Source organism: Lemur catta, chromosome 1 (assembly GCF_020740605.2).
Source record: "Lemur catta isolate mLemCat1 chromosome 1, mLemCat1.pri, whole genome shotgun sequence".
In the NCBI taxonomy this organism is placed as follows: Eukaryota; Metazoa; Chordata; class Mammalia; order Primates; family Lemuridae; genus Lemur; species Lemur catta.
In genome coordinates, this window is record NC_059128.1 from 144,428,036 (window position 1) to 144,444,644 (window position 16,609).

Consider the following 16,609-nt stretch of genomic DNA (forward strand, 5'->3'; position numbering starts at 1 on the left):
AGTGGTAATTTCTGATGCAACTGAAAGACCTTTAACTAACATAGTGAGGCTTTTATACACCTTATGCAATTTTTATACACCTTATCTGACTCCCCTTTGGTTTATGTGTATTTCAGAACACTCTGCAGTCTGTAAAATGATTCTATATTTGAAAACAGAATAAATTATGGACAAGTCCAGTGTAAAAAGGGTAATTTTAGCAAGTCAAACTTGAAAATTCCAGATTCAGAAGTCTATAAATTCAGCCATCTTGAAGGAATTATTTGCTCATCACTGTGTAAAACAGCAGGTCTACACAATACAGTTTTAAAGAAAAAAAAAATTTAACAATTCTCGATGCTCATGAACTGGCAAATATCTAGGAACTTTAAAATGTTGCTCCACTTGTAAAATTAACAATACCAACAAAGTAAACATTTATGGAAAGTGCATGGGGGGGGAAGTATTATATATTCAGTGCATTCAGCTCTGCCACTAGCTAGCTGAATTTGGGCAGTTACTTTCGATATTTGTGTGTATATATACACATTAGTCTTGCTCTGTTGCCTGGGCTAGACTGCCATGGCGTCAGCCTAGCTCACAGCAACCTCAAACCTCTGGGCTTAAGCAATCCTTCTGCCTCAGCCTCCCAAGTAGCTGAGAATACAGGCATGTGCCACCATGCCCGGCTAATTTTTTCTATATATTTTTAGTTGTCCAGCTAATTTCTTTCTATTTTTAGTAGAGACGGGGTCTCACTCTTGCTCAGGCTGGTCTCGAACTCCTGACCTCAAGCGATCCTCCCGCCTCAGCCTCCCAGAGTACTAGGATTACAGGCGTGAGCCACAGCGCCCGGCCAATCCCTGTAATATATTAAGCACTCAGTAAGTACTAGCATTTTTATTACTAACTAGTGGAACAAAGCTATGCCTTAAAATACTTAAATATAATACTCAATAAAGTTATATATAATATAGATGTTAGGTTCAATTATGAAATTCTTTAATTTCTTAAAACCTACTGAAAACCTTCAAATAGTTAAAATATCCAGAATTTCAAATCCAGAATTTAGCCAGGTGTGGTCGTTCACGCCTATAATCCCAAAGACTCGGGAAGCTGAAGCAGGAGAATCACTTTAGCCCAGGAGTTTAAGGCTGCAGTGAGTTATGATCACAACACTGTACTCCAGCCTGGGCAACAGAGTGAGACCCCATCTTTAAAAACAAAATCCAGGATTTAATAACAATCTAGACTTTTTGGATCTGTAGCTGGTACACCTCTGCTTGTTTCCAAGTAGGACTTGCCAACCCTCAAGACTCTAGTTAAAACACTTAGCTAAGGAATGTGAGAATACCCACTTTACCAAAGCTTTCCTGTTAAATAACCTGCACAGCTACAATGCCAATGAAACATAATCAATCCAACCATAAAGTGAAGAACAGAAACTAAGTGGCAAAAATGCCATTTGCCTTTTGTTTTAAAATGCTAACTAAAGAGAAATAGTTAACTAAAATGTACAAGAAATCATTTTAGCTCCTTTGTTAACACAATTTCAACTAAAGTACAAGATGGACTTTGGTGCCTACTATGTGATCAAAAGTGATGACCAAGGAAAACAAGGTCCTTGCCTTTGTGCAACTTCTAATATAGAACAGGCAATTACAATGCTTTATAATAAATGCTATCTATAATAAGGTCTGAAAAAGTTATAAGCCCTAAAATATAAGACTCTTAAAAGAAAATGTAGGGGAAAAGGTTCATGACATTGGATCTGGCAATGATTTTTTAGGTCTGATACCAAATTCCAGGCAATTAAAGAAAAAGTAGATAAACTGGACCTCATCAAAATTGAAAACTTTTTTTTTTTTTTTGAGACAGAGTCTTGCTTTGTTGCCCGGGCTAGAGTGAGTGCCGTGGCGTCAGCCTAGCTCACAGCAACCTCAGACTCCTCGGCTTAAGCGATCCTACTGCCTCAGCCTCCCCAGTAGCTGGGACTACAGGCATGCGCCACTATGCCCAGCTAATTTTTTCTATATAGATTTTTAGTTGGCCATATAATTTCTTTCTATTTTTAGTAGAGACAGGGTCTCGCTGTTGCTCAGGCTGGTCTCGAACTCCTGACCTCAAGCAATCCACTCGCCTCGGCCTCCCAGAGTGCTAGGACTATAGGCGTGAGCCACCGCGCCCGGCCTAAAATTGAAAACTTTTATGTATCAAAGGTCACTATCAACAGAGTGAAAAGCAACCCACAAAGTAGGAGAAAATAGTTCACAAATTATACATCTAATAAGCAACTGATATCCAGAATATATAATAAAGAATTTCCACAATTCAACAACAATAAAAAGTCCCATTCAATAATGGGCAAAGGACTTGAGAAGACATTTCTCCAAAGAAGATATACAAATGGCCGATAAGCACATGAAAAGATGCCCAACATCACTAATCATTAGGGAAATGCAAATCAAAACCACAGTGAGCTAGATACCAATTCATGTCATTTGGAATGGCTACTACCAAAAAAAGAAAGAAACTAACAAGTATTGGTGAGGACATGGAGAAACTGGAACCCGTGTGCCTTGCTGGTACGATTGTAAATTGGTGCAGCTGCAGTGAAAAATGATATGGCAATTCCTCAAAAAATTAAACATGGAATAACCATATGATGCAGCAATTCTATTTATGGGTATATACATACAATGGAATTATTATTCAGCCTTAAAAAATAATGAAATTCTGACATGCTATAACATGGATGAACCTTGAAGACATTATACAAAATGAAGTAAGCCAATCACAAAATAACAAATATTGTATGATTCCACTTACCAGGTACTTAGGGTAGTTAAATTCATAGAGACAGAAAGTTGAATGAGGTCACCTAGGTTGAGGGGACAGGTGGAATGGGGAATTGTTTTCTAATGGGACAGAGTTTGAGTCAAGAGAGATGAAATAGTTACGGAGATGAATGGTGGTCATGGCTGCACAATAGCAATATTCTTAATGCCACAGAACCATAAACTTAAAAATGGTTAAAATGGTAAATTTTACATTATGTATATTTTACCACAAGAAAAAAATGGCTAAAATTAAAAGAATGAGCTCAGGAGGCAGTGTTGGCAGGGCCCAGTGATAGACTGAACATGAGTGAAGGAGAGACAGCACAGCGTTCCCAAATTCCTAGTTCACGCAGGTGGCTGGCTATGGTGTGATTCATGCTAGATAAGGAAACCCATGTCTTCTCTACTCTGTGGCCTGCCTTTTTACTCTCTTAATAGTGATAAGCCGTTTGTTCCTCTTTTCATGAGTAGAAGTTACTAATTTTAAACAAGTCAAATTCATAAATCTTTTATGTTAGAGCTTTATCTGACTTGGTTAAAATATTTCCTTATCTAAAGGACAAGAAGATATTAGCCTATATTTTTTTCTTCCTTTTTCCTTTTTATTTCAGCATATGTTTAGGTTACATATATTGCCCTTTGCCCCACCCAAGTCAGAGCTTCAAGCGTGTCCATCCCCCAGACGGTGCGCACCGCACTTATTTATATGTGTATGTACCCTTCCCCTCCTCCCGCCTCCCATCTGCCTGACACCCAATGAATATTATTACTATATGTGCACTTAAGTGTTGATCAGTTAATACCAATTTGATGGTGAGTACATGTGGTGCTTGTTTTTCCATTCTTGAGATACTTCACTTAGTAGAATGGGTTCCAGCTCTATCCAGGATAATACAAGAGGTGCTAGATCACCACTGTTTTTTGTGGCTGAATAGAACACCATAGTGTACATACACCACATTTTATTAATCCACTCACGTATTGATGGGCACTTGGGTTGTTTCCACATCTTTGCAATTGTGAATTGTGCTGCTATAAACATTTAATTGCAGATGTCTTTTTTATAAACTGTCTTTTGTCCTTTTGGGTAGATGCCCAGTAATGGGATTGCTGGATTAAATGGTAGTTCTACTTGTATCTCTTTGCGGTATCTCTATATTGCTTTCCACAGAGGTTGCACTAGTTTGCAGTCCCACCAGCAGTGTATGAGTGTTCCCATCTCTCCACATCCACGCCAACATTTATTGTTTTGGGACTTTTTGATAAAGGCCATTCTCACTGGAGTTAAGTGATATCTCATTGTGGTTTCGATTTGCATTTCCCTGATGATCAGAGATGTAGAGCATTTTTTCATATGTTTCTTGGCCATACTTCTGTCTTCTTTTGAAAAATTTCTATTCACATCCTTTGTCCACTTTTTGATAGGGTTGTTTGATTCTTTCTTGCTGATTTTCCTGAGTTCTATATAGATTCTATTTATCAGTCCTCTATCGGATGTGTAACATGCGAATATTTTCTCCCATTCTGCAGGCTGTCTGTTTGCTCTTGTGATAGTTTCCTTGGCTGTGCAGAAGCCTTTTAATTTGATCAGGTCCCATTTATTTATTTTTGTTGTTGCTGTGATTGCCTTTGGAGTCTTGTTCATAAATTCTTTGCCTAGGCCAATGTCTATAAGAGTTTTTCCCACATTTAAGATATAAGATCATATTGTCAGCACAGAGATAGTTTGACCTCTTCTGCCCCCATTTGGATGCCCTTGATTTGCTCCTCTTGTCTGACTGCTCTGGCTAGGACTTCCAGCACTACGGTGAATAGAAGCAGTGATAGAGGGCAACCTTGTCTGGTTCCAGTTGTAAGTGGGAATGCTTTTAATTTTTCCCCATTCAGTATGATGTAGGCTGTGGGTTTGTCAAATATGGCTTATATCATTAAAGTTGAAGAAAAAATTTTAAGGTGTGGGTGATTATCTTCCTCCTGCCAAACCAAACACCTGACTATTCTAGCAGTCTGGGACCAAGCTGAGGTCTTCTCAGATGAACTGCTTGCTAGACAATCCCTGGGTACAGTCGCTCTGGAGTCGTAGCCTGGAGGAGGGGATGTTTCATCAGGACAGCCACCTTTGGCAGGCCCTAGACTCCAGCTCTTACCCTTTCAGCTCTGAAACTGCCAAAAGTGCATTTCTACTTTTCAGACACCTTTTCCTAATTGACAAATACATCATTTCTCCTAGGACAGAAGGCTTTGTATAATCTCGCTATAACATATTTATTCTTAAACGCAGTAAGTATTCTTGACTACTTTTCCTTTAAAGGAAAGTGCACAATGCTATGAGAACCCATAGCAGAAGATGCTAAAAGGGGTAAGAGATGGACAAACGGAAGGTAATGAGTAATGGTCAGAAAAAGGTCTCAGATCTCAAATGAAGGATGAGTACCAGAAGATACCTTGAAAGTCAGCAGCATCCTATGATGGGCCAACAGAGGATGCTTGAATAGAGACGGTCCAGGGAACAGGAGAAAATAAGGATTAAGAAAACATAAAAGTAATGTGGTTCTACTGACCATTCAATCAAAATAAAAAGAAATACTAATCATTACCTGCAATCTGTACTGAACCGTCTTCTCCAAGAAGAATATTTCCAGCTTTCACATCTCTTTAAAAAAAAAAAAGTTACATATCAAAAAACACCTATTTTATGAAGTAACATAATTTAAGCAATTGTTTACTATATTCACATAACACTAGCAATATTTAAGTGTTCCATTTTACATTAAAGGATATTAAGGCCAATAGTAAAATTTTTAAAACTTTAGTCACTTGTACTAGAATCTGAACATTAAACAGAAAGCTACAATAAAGTATAGCTTCTTATAATAACCAGAAAATCCAAGGTGATTAAATATTCTTGATTATGGTAACAGTGGCCATAGAATGTGACCCTCACATAATTTTACTTTTGAAATAAACTGATTTTTTCTACACCTTAATAAATGATCAAACTTTTTAAATGATCTAGCATGCAGCTGAAAACAGGGGCTATTCTATGCCTATAGCAAATAGTTATAAATTACTCAGATATCTCTATATTTTTATTGTTAACTATTTATATAGACTCAAGTAATATATGTTATAAAAATCTAAATACCACAAAAAAGGCCAAAGTCCCTTTAAACGCTATTCTCAACTCTAGTAGTCTCTCCAAAGTTTTCAGCTGTTACCAGTTTGGTTAATAGACTATATACCTTGACGTATGTGGGCTTTTCTCCCAACACAAATGATATTACACAACCCTTTCAAATCTATAACTTGTTTTGTTGCTTCATGCAACAACATGTCAGTAATCTGGCAAAATTAAAAATACCTAAATCCTAAGAGCAGCAAATCCATTTGTTGGTACCCTACAGAAACTCTCATAAATGTACAAGGAATGTACAAGGAGTAGAAGTTCTACTTCAGCATTGTTTGTAATAAAAAACAAAAACTGGTAACAGATAACCAACAATAGTAGAAAGGTTAAATTAATTGTTACATTCATGAAATAGAATGTCATTCAACAAGTTGTGACATGACACGCCCTCTAACACACATTGTTAAAGGAACAAATGAAATGGGAGGACCGTGCATTTTATATGACACCATTAATATTACAAACCCACATACTCCTTCCCATGTATACCAAATGGACAGCAACAAATGGTTCCTTTTGTGGAGATGAGTGGGATTAAAGTCAAGGGGAACAGTGTTTTAATATCTCATGAGAATATACTTATATGGTCATTCTGTAATTAAAAATGAATATAATTAAATAAACAAAAGAAAGGCAGCCCTTGAGGCTAGAAAAGCACAACACTTTATCCTGTCCCTATCCCTTTTTTCCTCTATCTTTAGATATAACCATTCCTTGGCAAATAATGAACAATGGTTCCACAACTGTGTGCAGCAACACCATCATACCACAGTATACAATGCCTTTCCTACATACTGAAGCATAAGGAAATCAGTCATGTTACTGAGTATTTTGGACTGTTTATGAACCCAAGCAATTTATAGGGTCACTTTCCCAGAGGCTGACTTAGCAGTGCAGAGGCCAGTCTGCTTTGCTCCATGAAGGTAAAGTCGCTGACTCTAGACACTACAAACAGGAGAGAATTGAGGACATTTTCTTTCCTTGGTGACAAAAATCATCCAACTGAGTCAACCACTAACTTCCAACTCCCTTTTCAGAATTCATCTAAAACCAAATGGGGGAAAAGCCATAGTCACTCCCTCCTCTGAGTTTCTGCAGTAGGCTGTACTACAGTGCTAGCATAGTGTATTGTCTGACCATATTTCTATGTCTATCTCTCTCATTTCACCATGAGGTAGATCCAGGTGTGTGTCTTAATATATTACTGTATCACCTGTATTTATGTAACATTACAATTAGTAAACAGGAGGCATCTCCCAGATATTCATGAAATAGATTTAAATAACTACATAGGAGACAGCTTGCCTCAAATCCTCTTCTGGAAAGAAGTGGACTATTAACAACAAAATAAAACAAAATATGTCAAATAAACATTAAAAAAAATAATAGACAGTTTTCTCCCTGCTGCTCCATCCCCTACTCCCCATCTCCTAACTCTTTCAAATGTTAGGGTTATAAACTAACACACTGCAGTCAACGAATGAGAACAATCTAATTATCCATCAAAAGACCAGTTAAGCTGTGGTATATCCATACCATAAAATACTACAAATACTAATGAATATACGTGTTTATATGGAACAATCTCCAAATGTATTCTTAAGTGAAAACAGAATACTACATATAATATTTGGCCATTTATGTTTTCTCTAAAAAAAAAAGAAAGAAAGCAGGACAGAGAGAGATATATGCATTATGTTTATATTGGCATCAAGTCTTTCTCAAAGGAGTCATAAGAAAAACGCTAGAAGCAATTCCCTTTGGACCAGTGTACTGGGGGTTCAAGGAAGGAAGAGGGCTTCTTTTTAATACTTTATTTTTAGACAGTTTTAGATTCACATAAAAATTAAGAAGCTAGTGCAGAGGAGCTTCTATACACCTCACATTCAATTTCCCTATTATTAACATATTAGTTTGGTACTTTTTTATAATTAATGAACCAGTATTAATAAATCATTATTAACTAAAGACCACAGTTTATTCAGATTTCCCTAACATACTTTTTCTGTCCTGGGAAACCATCCAGGATACCATATTACATTCAGTTGCCATTATGCTCCTCTTAGTTGTGAGTTTTTCAGACTTTGATTGGTTTTTTTTGGTTTGTTTGTTTTGTTTTTTATTTTTTTCTTTCAGCATATTAAGGGGGTGCAAATGTTTAGGGTTACAGACTTTCCTTGTTTTTAACGACCATAATGATTTTGAGGAATAGTGGTCAAGTATTGTATAGATATCCCTCTATTGGAATTTTTATGATGTTTTTCTCATGGTTAAACTGGTATTATGGGTTTTTGGAAGGAAAAATCATATAAGTAAAGTGCCATTTTCATCAAGTTGTATCAAGGGTACATAGTATCAACATAATTTAGCACAGGTCACATTGAGAAGATTTGTTTTCTACCATACATCATTTTGTGCTGTTTGAATTTTTTAGGCCATGTATATGTATTACTTATTCAAATAATGTTTTATAAGTTTTTGTCTTTCATAACTGAAGAGACAGTAATCCATTTTCAGTAGAGTCTGTACTTTGAGTGGCTTCTTTTTCCCACCAATTTCCCAAATAATCAATCCGTGTATCCCTTTTGAAACCAAAAGTGCAATCTGTAGAACGGTCTCTAGGAATAAAAGCAGAGGAGTATCATGACTCACTGGACAATCAAAAATACCACATTCTGTCCTCAAACAGGACAACTGACCTTCCAAGGAAAAGATTTGTAACTAAATATCTGGAAATCAATGTAGTTCTCAGTTAAATAACCTTTTACTCTGCCACAAAGAATATCAAGCAACTCAGCAGCCCGACAGTTAAATCCTCTATCCACTCTTAAATAGCAATAGTGAGTTTTGTTTTTCATGGTTTATTGCCATTTCTCACATGTCACTGTTGCCCCCAAATTACATATTCCTTCTAAAATTAAAAGGACTATCATAGACATGCTTGACTTTCTCATTAATACAGAACACAAGTTTCTGCCCATAACATTTTCATTACTCATCAATAGGCACAGTTTATGGAAAACTTGAAAAAGGTCAAGAGAAGCAATGAGAACAAAACCAGAACTGTAAATACACTACATTTAGGCATCATACACTGATTTAAAATATCCACTATTTCTGTTACAGCTAACCTTTTTAATGGGAAAAATATTTGGGTATGTAGAAACAGAGAAAAGTATAAATCCAATTCAGAAACCTGTTCATCCTAGTCAAAATCTCTAAAGCCTAGAGGCCAAGGGGAAAATACAGTAGAGATGGAAGAAAATTATTTGATCTGAACCACCAGGCTATATTAGGTGGCTCCACCTGAAACAACAACTAAACTTTAAAGATATGAGAAGTAGCAAAACCTACTAAAAATACCTGTTTCAGCTTCAAAATAACACAACTTTCTCCAAAGCCTGTTTAAGTCTCAGTGTATCACAGAGTTGGTTACTGCTAAAGTGTAAGTAGTGGTTCTCAGCCTTGGCTGCACATTAGAATTACCTGGGGAACTTTTAAAAGGCCCAATGCCAAGGCCTCACTCCAGACCAATTAAATACATTTCTGGTGATGCACCCAGGCATCAATAATTTTTAAAGCTTCCCATATTGCAGTATGTAGCCAAGGTTGAGAGTTTATGATTTAAAGTATGAAACAGAGAAATCCCATTCCAGTAACATGGCAAACTGTGCATGGAAAACAAAGACTTTCATCACTGCTCCCCAGGCCTTCACCCCAAAATACACTCTTCACCCTGCTACACACTTATCTCCTGCTAGATAAATTAGGGGAAAAAATTATCACATAACTGAACACGAAATAAAGGAAAGAAAATTCTTAAGGTTCAGAAATAAATGATACTTGAGAGGCAGAGCAGTAAGCCCTGAGAGACAGAACAAAGATATTGCCCCAAATGGCTAAGAGGCTCAGGTTTTCAAATCCACACTTCAGTAGAAAATATGGCACTGGGCCAGTTTAAGTTTGGGAGCTATAACTGAGACCCCTTCATAAGCCAAGACCCTGAAAAACCTGGACCTCAATGAAAGATACACTTACGAAAGGGAAGCTAGTATAGCTTTATTAAAATAAGATAATTGTCTTTAATACAAAAGCATTTCTAGGAATGGGTCATTATATAAGAACAAAAGAAATAACTTACCAGGAAGATAATAATTCTGAACCTATACATACCTGTATCTTCAATCACAGAAAACTGTAATTCAAAGGGTTCATTACAGTATTGGGTCCCAAAGACATAGACTGTACCACAGCTTGCTGGATAGCTTCTAATGCAGCCTAATACTCCACACCTCCCTCAAAGGATGCTGATTTGCAGGTTAGTGGATATGAAGGACCAGGCAGAATGTCCAAGTGAGGCACATACTGTCTAATGCCTAACAAGTCCAAGTAGGGTGCTAGGCCTCTTTTTAGCAGTGGTGGTGGGGACAGGGGAGGGTCAAACAGATAGCAGGTTTTCCTCAATAGCCAGAGGGACTGAGCATTGTGAATCTGCCCAAATAGTCCCATGAAAGTTTACTTGGCAAGAAGGCCCTTGAATTTTGTTGTGTCTATCAGCCGCCCCTGCTGGCAGAGGTGTAAATAATATCCAAAGTCAGGTCCACTAACTTGCTAATCAACAGGACATCGGGATATCATCTGTACAGGAAAAGCTTTGGATGTCAGACAGTAAAGGCACTCTGGAATTTTAAGATGTAATCTTATCCAGTCCAACACGTAAGGAGCTTGGAAACCGTCACTTCTGTCCTCATAATGGGAAAAAAGCTGAACAAACTGAAAATCAACAACTCTTCTTTTTTTGAGACAGGGTCTCCCTGTTGCTCAGGCTGGAGTACAGTAGCATGGTCATAGCTCACTGCATCCTTGAACTTCTGAGCTCAAGCGATCCTCCCGCCTCAGCCTCCCCAAGCACTGGGATTACAGATGTGAGCCACTGTGCCCAGCCAACAACTCTTCTTAGATCCGTCAGAGAACTAAGGTCACAGAGCAAACCACTGCCTACAAATTTGTAGAAACAGTAAAACAGAACTACAGCTTACTGGAGCAGAAGCCCAGGACCAGAAGTCTACTACTGGAGCCAGTTCTGGGGCAGAAAAACTTAAATTGTAATTGACAAATGGAGGCTTGGAGTGGAGGAGCTTGACAGTTAAAAACCCCAGAAGGCCCAGTCTAAGGGGAACTCCTACACTTGGATGAGTTTTACCCTCCTAGAGCCCCACCAGGTTCTCAGGGTATAGATGTGAGAAAATTCCCCTCATGCTTCCCACAGGAGAAGAAGAAAAGTAACCAATTTGAAATGGGCCTTGAGCATTCTGTTCTCCCTAACAAAAACCCACTTCTCAAGAGAAATACTTTATCAGAGCCTAACCACCTTGGTTTTACCAGAACCTAACTCACCTGGGGGAGGGGAAATATTTGACTTCATTTTTTTCAAGCCTTCCTACCTCACCCTGGGGGGAGCTGAGAAGCACTCGTGAAGGCCACAGTGTAGGTGCTCAGATTCACTAAAAAAAAACTGAGCTGGATGCAGTGGCCCATGTATGTAGTCCTAACTACTCAGGAGGCTGAGGCAGAAGGTTGGCTTGAGCCCAGGAGTTTGAGGTTGCTGTGAGCTAGGCTGATGCCATGGCACTCCAGTCCGGGCAACAGAGTGAGACTCTGTCTCAAAAAAAACAAAAGAACATCTGATCCATAAAAGCCTAAAATATTTAGTATCTGGCCCTTTTCAGAAAAGGTTTGCCAACCTCTGTATATAATAATGACAATCAGCATTCGCTGATTCTTGTGTGCTAAATACCATTCTAAGTGTACTGTATATCGTATCTCATTTAATTTTCACAACTGCTTTATGAGGTAGGTACTATTATATTATCACAGATAAAAAAACCAAGGCAAACAGAAATTAAGTAACTTGTCAAAGGTCACCAACAAGTGACAGAGCAAAGATCTGCATCTAAGCTGTCTGCTTCCAAGGCCTGCTAAGAAAGACTGTGCTTATTAATGAAGTATACATTGACTCAGTACCAGTTACATTTTTTAGTTGCTAACTCAACAGAATTTAGGTCTGCCACTGGGATTAATATTCTTTAAATATACTGTGTTGTCTTCTTTTATTAAATATATCCAAAGTCAAAGTATTCACTTTAGAACACTGATAAAAGTATATTCTTATTCCTAAATCTTTACATACGGAGAATTTCTAGTTGATAGTAAAATTAGCCCCAAATACATACTGAAGTAAACATAAAGGTCACCGTCTTTTTTAGAAGCGCAGGCACAAAGAAACTCAGTCTCTGCTTTACTTTGTATGACTGTAACATCTACTTTGTAAAATATGCCAGCTCTCATTTAACTAAATGAGTAACATCTTTTTAAAAGTGACCTGAGAGGCTGCCATTTAAAAAGCATTACTTTGAATAATGTCATTGTTAAAAAGGTCTTTGAAATTCCCATTCCAAATTGTCCAAGTTAGCTTATAAGCCACTGAAAATTTTTGTAAGCTTGAGCAAATCCCCTAACTTAATGAAGTTTCTTTTCTTCACTTGCAAAGTGAGACTAATAATAGTAATATATTAATATTACCCATGAATGTGATAACATAAATTGTCTTATTTAGGAATTAATTTTAAGAATACAAAATGTAAATATAACAACTTTTTTATTTAGAGATTTTCTTTAGGAATTTCTTCAGATAGGAAAAAAAATGTACTTATTCTTAGGACAATCTCAAGGCAAGAAAAAGCACACTAAGAGTAGGTCTCCCAGCTACAGCTAAGTGAAGAAATAGGTAAATCTACCCCCTTAAAAAGCAACCTTAAAACTGGACAAATATAACAAATGACAAAACAACCATATTTCATTGCTCTGGAAATCAACCTGAGAAGCATTCATGCTTGAAAACCAGCTGCATTTCAGGTAAGAACAGTGGGACACTGTAGTGTTCCAGTTTGGGACTAACCCCTACCCTATCACTCCTCAGCCCCACATGGAGGTTCCACTAGGGTAGACAGACCATAATGACTGGTAGCTTCTATGCCACAGTTGAAAGAGGCTCATTTAATTGGAAGAGGTGGGTAACACCTATACCCAGTGACACTGTCAACTGAAGTAACTTTTTCAAGGCTGACTAGCACAAGAGGGTCAACAGTGGCTCTACTAGCCTATGGTTGCAGTCTAGATTGAGATAAAGATATTCCTGGCCAAAAATAATAGAGACAAAGAGGCACCTGCTACTCACATACTTCTAGCTAACCCTGAGGATGTGCACATGAGCACTGGAGACTCCTAAGTACCTGCCCAAAAGTGAAACCCAGGCAAACTGGAAAACAGCCTGAACTTTGAAAATGTTCATTTCTAAACCCATAAAAAGATCCTTCAGTGGAGGATGGATGCCTTACTCCTTTGTGGTATTTGAGCACAACCTCCACCCATTAATTGGCTGACCACTAGGCTACAAAGACACAGGGCAAACCAGACTTAAAAATAAAAAAAAGAATTTTTTTTAAAAAACACAACAAACTAGGCAGAGACATGTATCAGTGGATACATACCACAGGGGAGAACAGATTCCATAGTTATCCCAGGCAAGTTAATACAAAAATTTTAAAGAAAAGAACCAAAAGGAAATTCCGGAGTTAAAAAGTATAATATCTGAAATGAAAAATCTGCTAGAGGGGCTTAACAGTAAGTTCTAGAGGACAGAAGAATCAGTAAACCTAAAGATAAAATTATCATTCTAAAGAATATACGAAATAAAAGATTAAAGGAAAGTGAACAGAGCCTCAGAGACCTGTGGAACAAAATCAAGCATACATATAATAGGAGTCCTCAAAAGAAAAAAGAGAGAAAAAGACATAAAAAATACTGGAAGAAATAATGCCAAAAATTTTCCAAATTTGAAGGGAAAACACTAATCTACCAATTCAAGAAACTCTATGAACCAGAAGTAGAATAAATACAAAGAGAAAAGATCTATATCTAGCAGCAACACAAACTGTTGAAACCCAAATGCAAAGAGAGTATCTTTAAAGGAGCAAGAGAAAAACAACTTTTCATGTAAGGAGAACATCAATACAATTAACAATTGACTTAACATCAGAACAACGGAGGCCAGGAGTTAGTGGGATGACATGTTCAAAGTGCTGAAGCATAAAATAGTCAACCGAGAATTCTATATTCAGCAAAACTATCCTTCAAAAATAAAAACCTATTGTTTATCACTGTTCTCCCCGTCCTCTTACTTAAAAAAAAAAAAAAAAAAAATCAGTTAACTTCAGAATCATGCCACCCAGTTTTAACACTTTCTCTCCCTCTTTGTTGTTGCCATCATTCCATTTCCCAGTTGTTCATTACAACCTTGCTTTCCAAATCATCTTACCATTATCCCAAGAAACTTCAACAATCACACAGACAATCCATGCAAACCCTGCCTCTTGGTTTACTGATGCCATCTCTAAAAACCTTCTCTACTCTACTTTAGTTCTCTACTTTCTCAATTTTTCATCCTGTTATTACCAAAACTGACCCAATTACAAAATCACTAATTCAGGTACCCTACTCTCTCTAACCATAACCTCCAATTTTTCTAGATAACTATTCAACTACTTCACTATGATTACTCTTTGACTTCACTGATGTATGCATACGTATGCATCACCAATTCACTCACCTGTTTTGATTTTCCATTAGCCCCATCCTGTTTTCAAGATTTTAATCACACTCTGGCAACTGATTCCCTCTTGCCCTTTTGTTGTACAAGTAGCCCAACACCCAAAAAGCACATCTTTAGCAAAATTAAAAGGCAAAAACTGAGAAAGAATGACTTTTAACATATAAAAATCTCAGAATAAAAAAAGCAGTAGCATATCAATAGAAAAAATAGGCAAAAGTGAGACACTTCACAAAAGGAAATACCAACTGCTCCCGATCTATCCTCGACCTCACTAATAATCCAGAATATCAAAATTAACACCATTCTTCATCTGTCAAATTTTACAAATTTAAATTTTTGATAGGCAACACTAACAAGGGTCCAATGAATTTACCATTCTCATACACTGCTAACAGGGGCATAAATCACTATATTTCTGAAAAAAAGCAATTTGGCAATCTCTTGTAAGATTCCATAAAATGTGTTTTCCCTTTGACCTCTTATAGAAAGTAAGATTTTAAAAATAATAGAAATGACAGAGGAAGATGTTCATCACAATGTTAAAAATAATATAAATATAAAATATTTGGAGAATAGTTCCATATATCACATAACAACATGTCATATTACACATTCAGAATGTGACTTCAAGAACAAAATAGATTTAAATAAAACTGTAGTGCTACTCCAAACCCAGGGACTAGTTCTGGTCCCAAACCAAATGATATAGGTTTACTTTTCCCTACTCCTCCCCTTTAAATACACCTAAAATTCCCATAAATAATTCAACAGACAATCACAAAAGAACTCTGAAAGGTGAATAGAGGAAAGCAGAGAGGCCAGGGGCCTCAAGACTTGAGGAACAACATGGCATTAAGTTTCCTGAGTTTTCTACTAATCTGCTATAATCCCAAACTGGGCAATAGAAAGTCCTGAAACACAGAACAGTCAAGAGACATAGACTTAAAAAAAAAAAAAAAAATCCCAAGCCTGCTCTTTCTAGCCAAAGGAGCAGGAAAAGGATAGCCTAGCAAAGACCCAGGTGGGGGGGGGTGTCCCACCCTCAACTCCATACTTGGAGTTGCAGAAGCACCCACTATGCCAGAACAAGCGGTGCCAGTTAAGATCAGACAGGGCAACTTCATCCCCAGGCCCACATCTAGTGCACAAGGTAGGCCCATACCACCCACACCAGCAGCACCAGTAGGCACAGCTGGCATTTCTCAGACCTTCACCCAGCAGCAAAGGGTGATGCCGGTCCAATGTGTCCCAACTCCCTACCCAGCAACAAAAAGTGGCCCAGTGGAAGAGTCTTCCATCTCCACAGGTAATACCAACAGGGATTGAATGGGAGCCCACTGGAGCCAGATGGCAGCTCACACGATGGGCTTGGGGGAATGCTCATAGACCTATGAGCCCAGCATCTACTTCCAACTCTCCACCTACCAGTACTAAGCCCTGGGAAGTCCACTCCACGTGGAAGGGTGGCATGAACAGGAACTAAATGCAAGCCCCAGCAATGCCAGGTGAAAAATCAGACCAGAAAAGCACTGCATAGGCTCCAAAAATCAAATTATCACTGGAACCACAGCCCACAAAAGTATACCGGACCTATATACAAAACCTAAACAGGGCAACTGCCTACTAAAATACATGATTTAAATAGGATCAAGAGTCTCCCTAACATAATATATAAAATGCTCAGGATATGGTTAAATAAAAAAATCACTCATCATACAAAGAACCCAGAAAAACCTGAAAAAGAAAAGACAATTAACTGACACCAACACTGAGATGAATCAGATGCTGAAATTACCTAACAAGAATTTTAAATCAGCCATCATGAAAATGCTTCAACATGCAATTTCGAAGTCTTAAAACAAATGAAAAACAAAATCTCTGCCAAGAAATAGAAGTTATAAAAAATAACCAAATAAAAATTATAACTGAAAT

General features: G+C 37.6%; 1 protein-coding gene across 1 annotated transcript in view; it reads right to left on the minus strand.

The window, feature by feature from the left end:
- The window catches only part of OXSR1 (oxidative stress responsive kinase 1), an 85,999-nt gene that overhangs the window by 37,848 nt on the left and 31,542 nt on the right, over window positions 1-16,609 (minus strand). Inside the window, exon 5 of the mRNA XM_045536581.1 lies at window positions 5,417-5,472. Coding sequence (XP_045392537.1) covers window positions 5,417-5,472 — 56 coding nt within the window. The remainder of the gene's footprint in view (window positions 1-5,416; window positions 5,473-16,609) is intronic.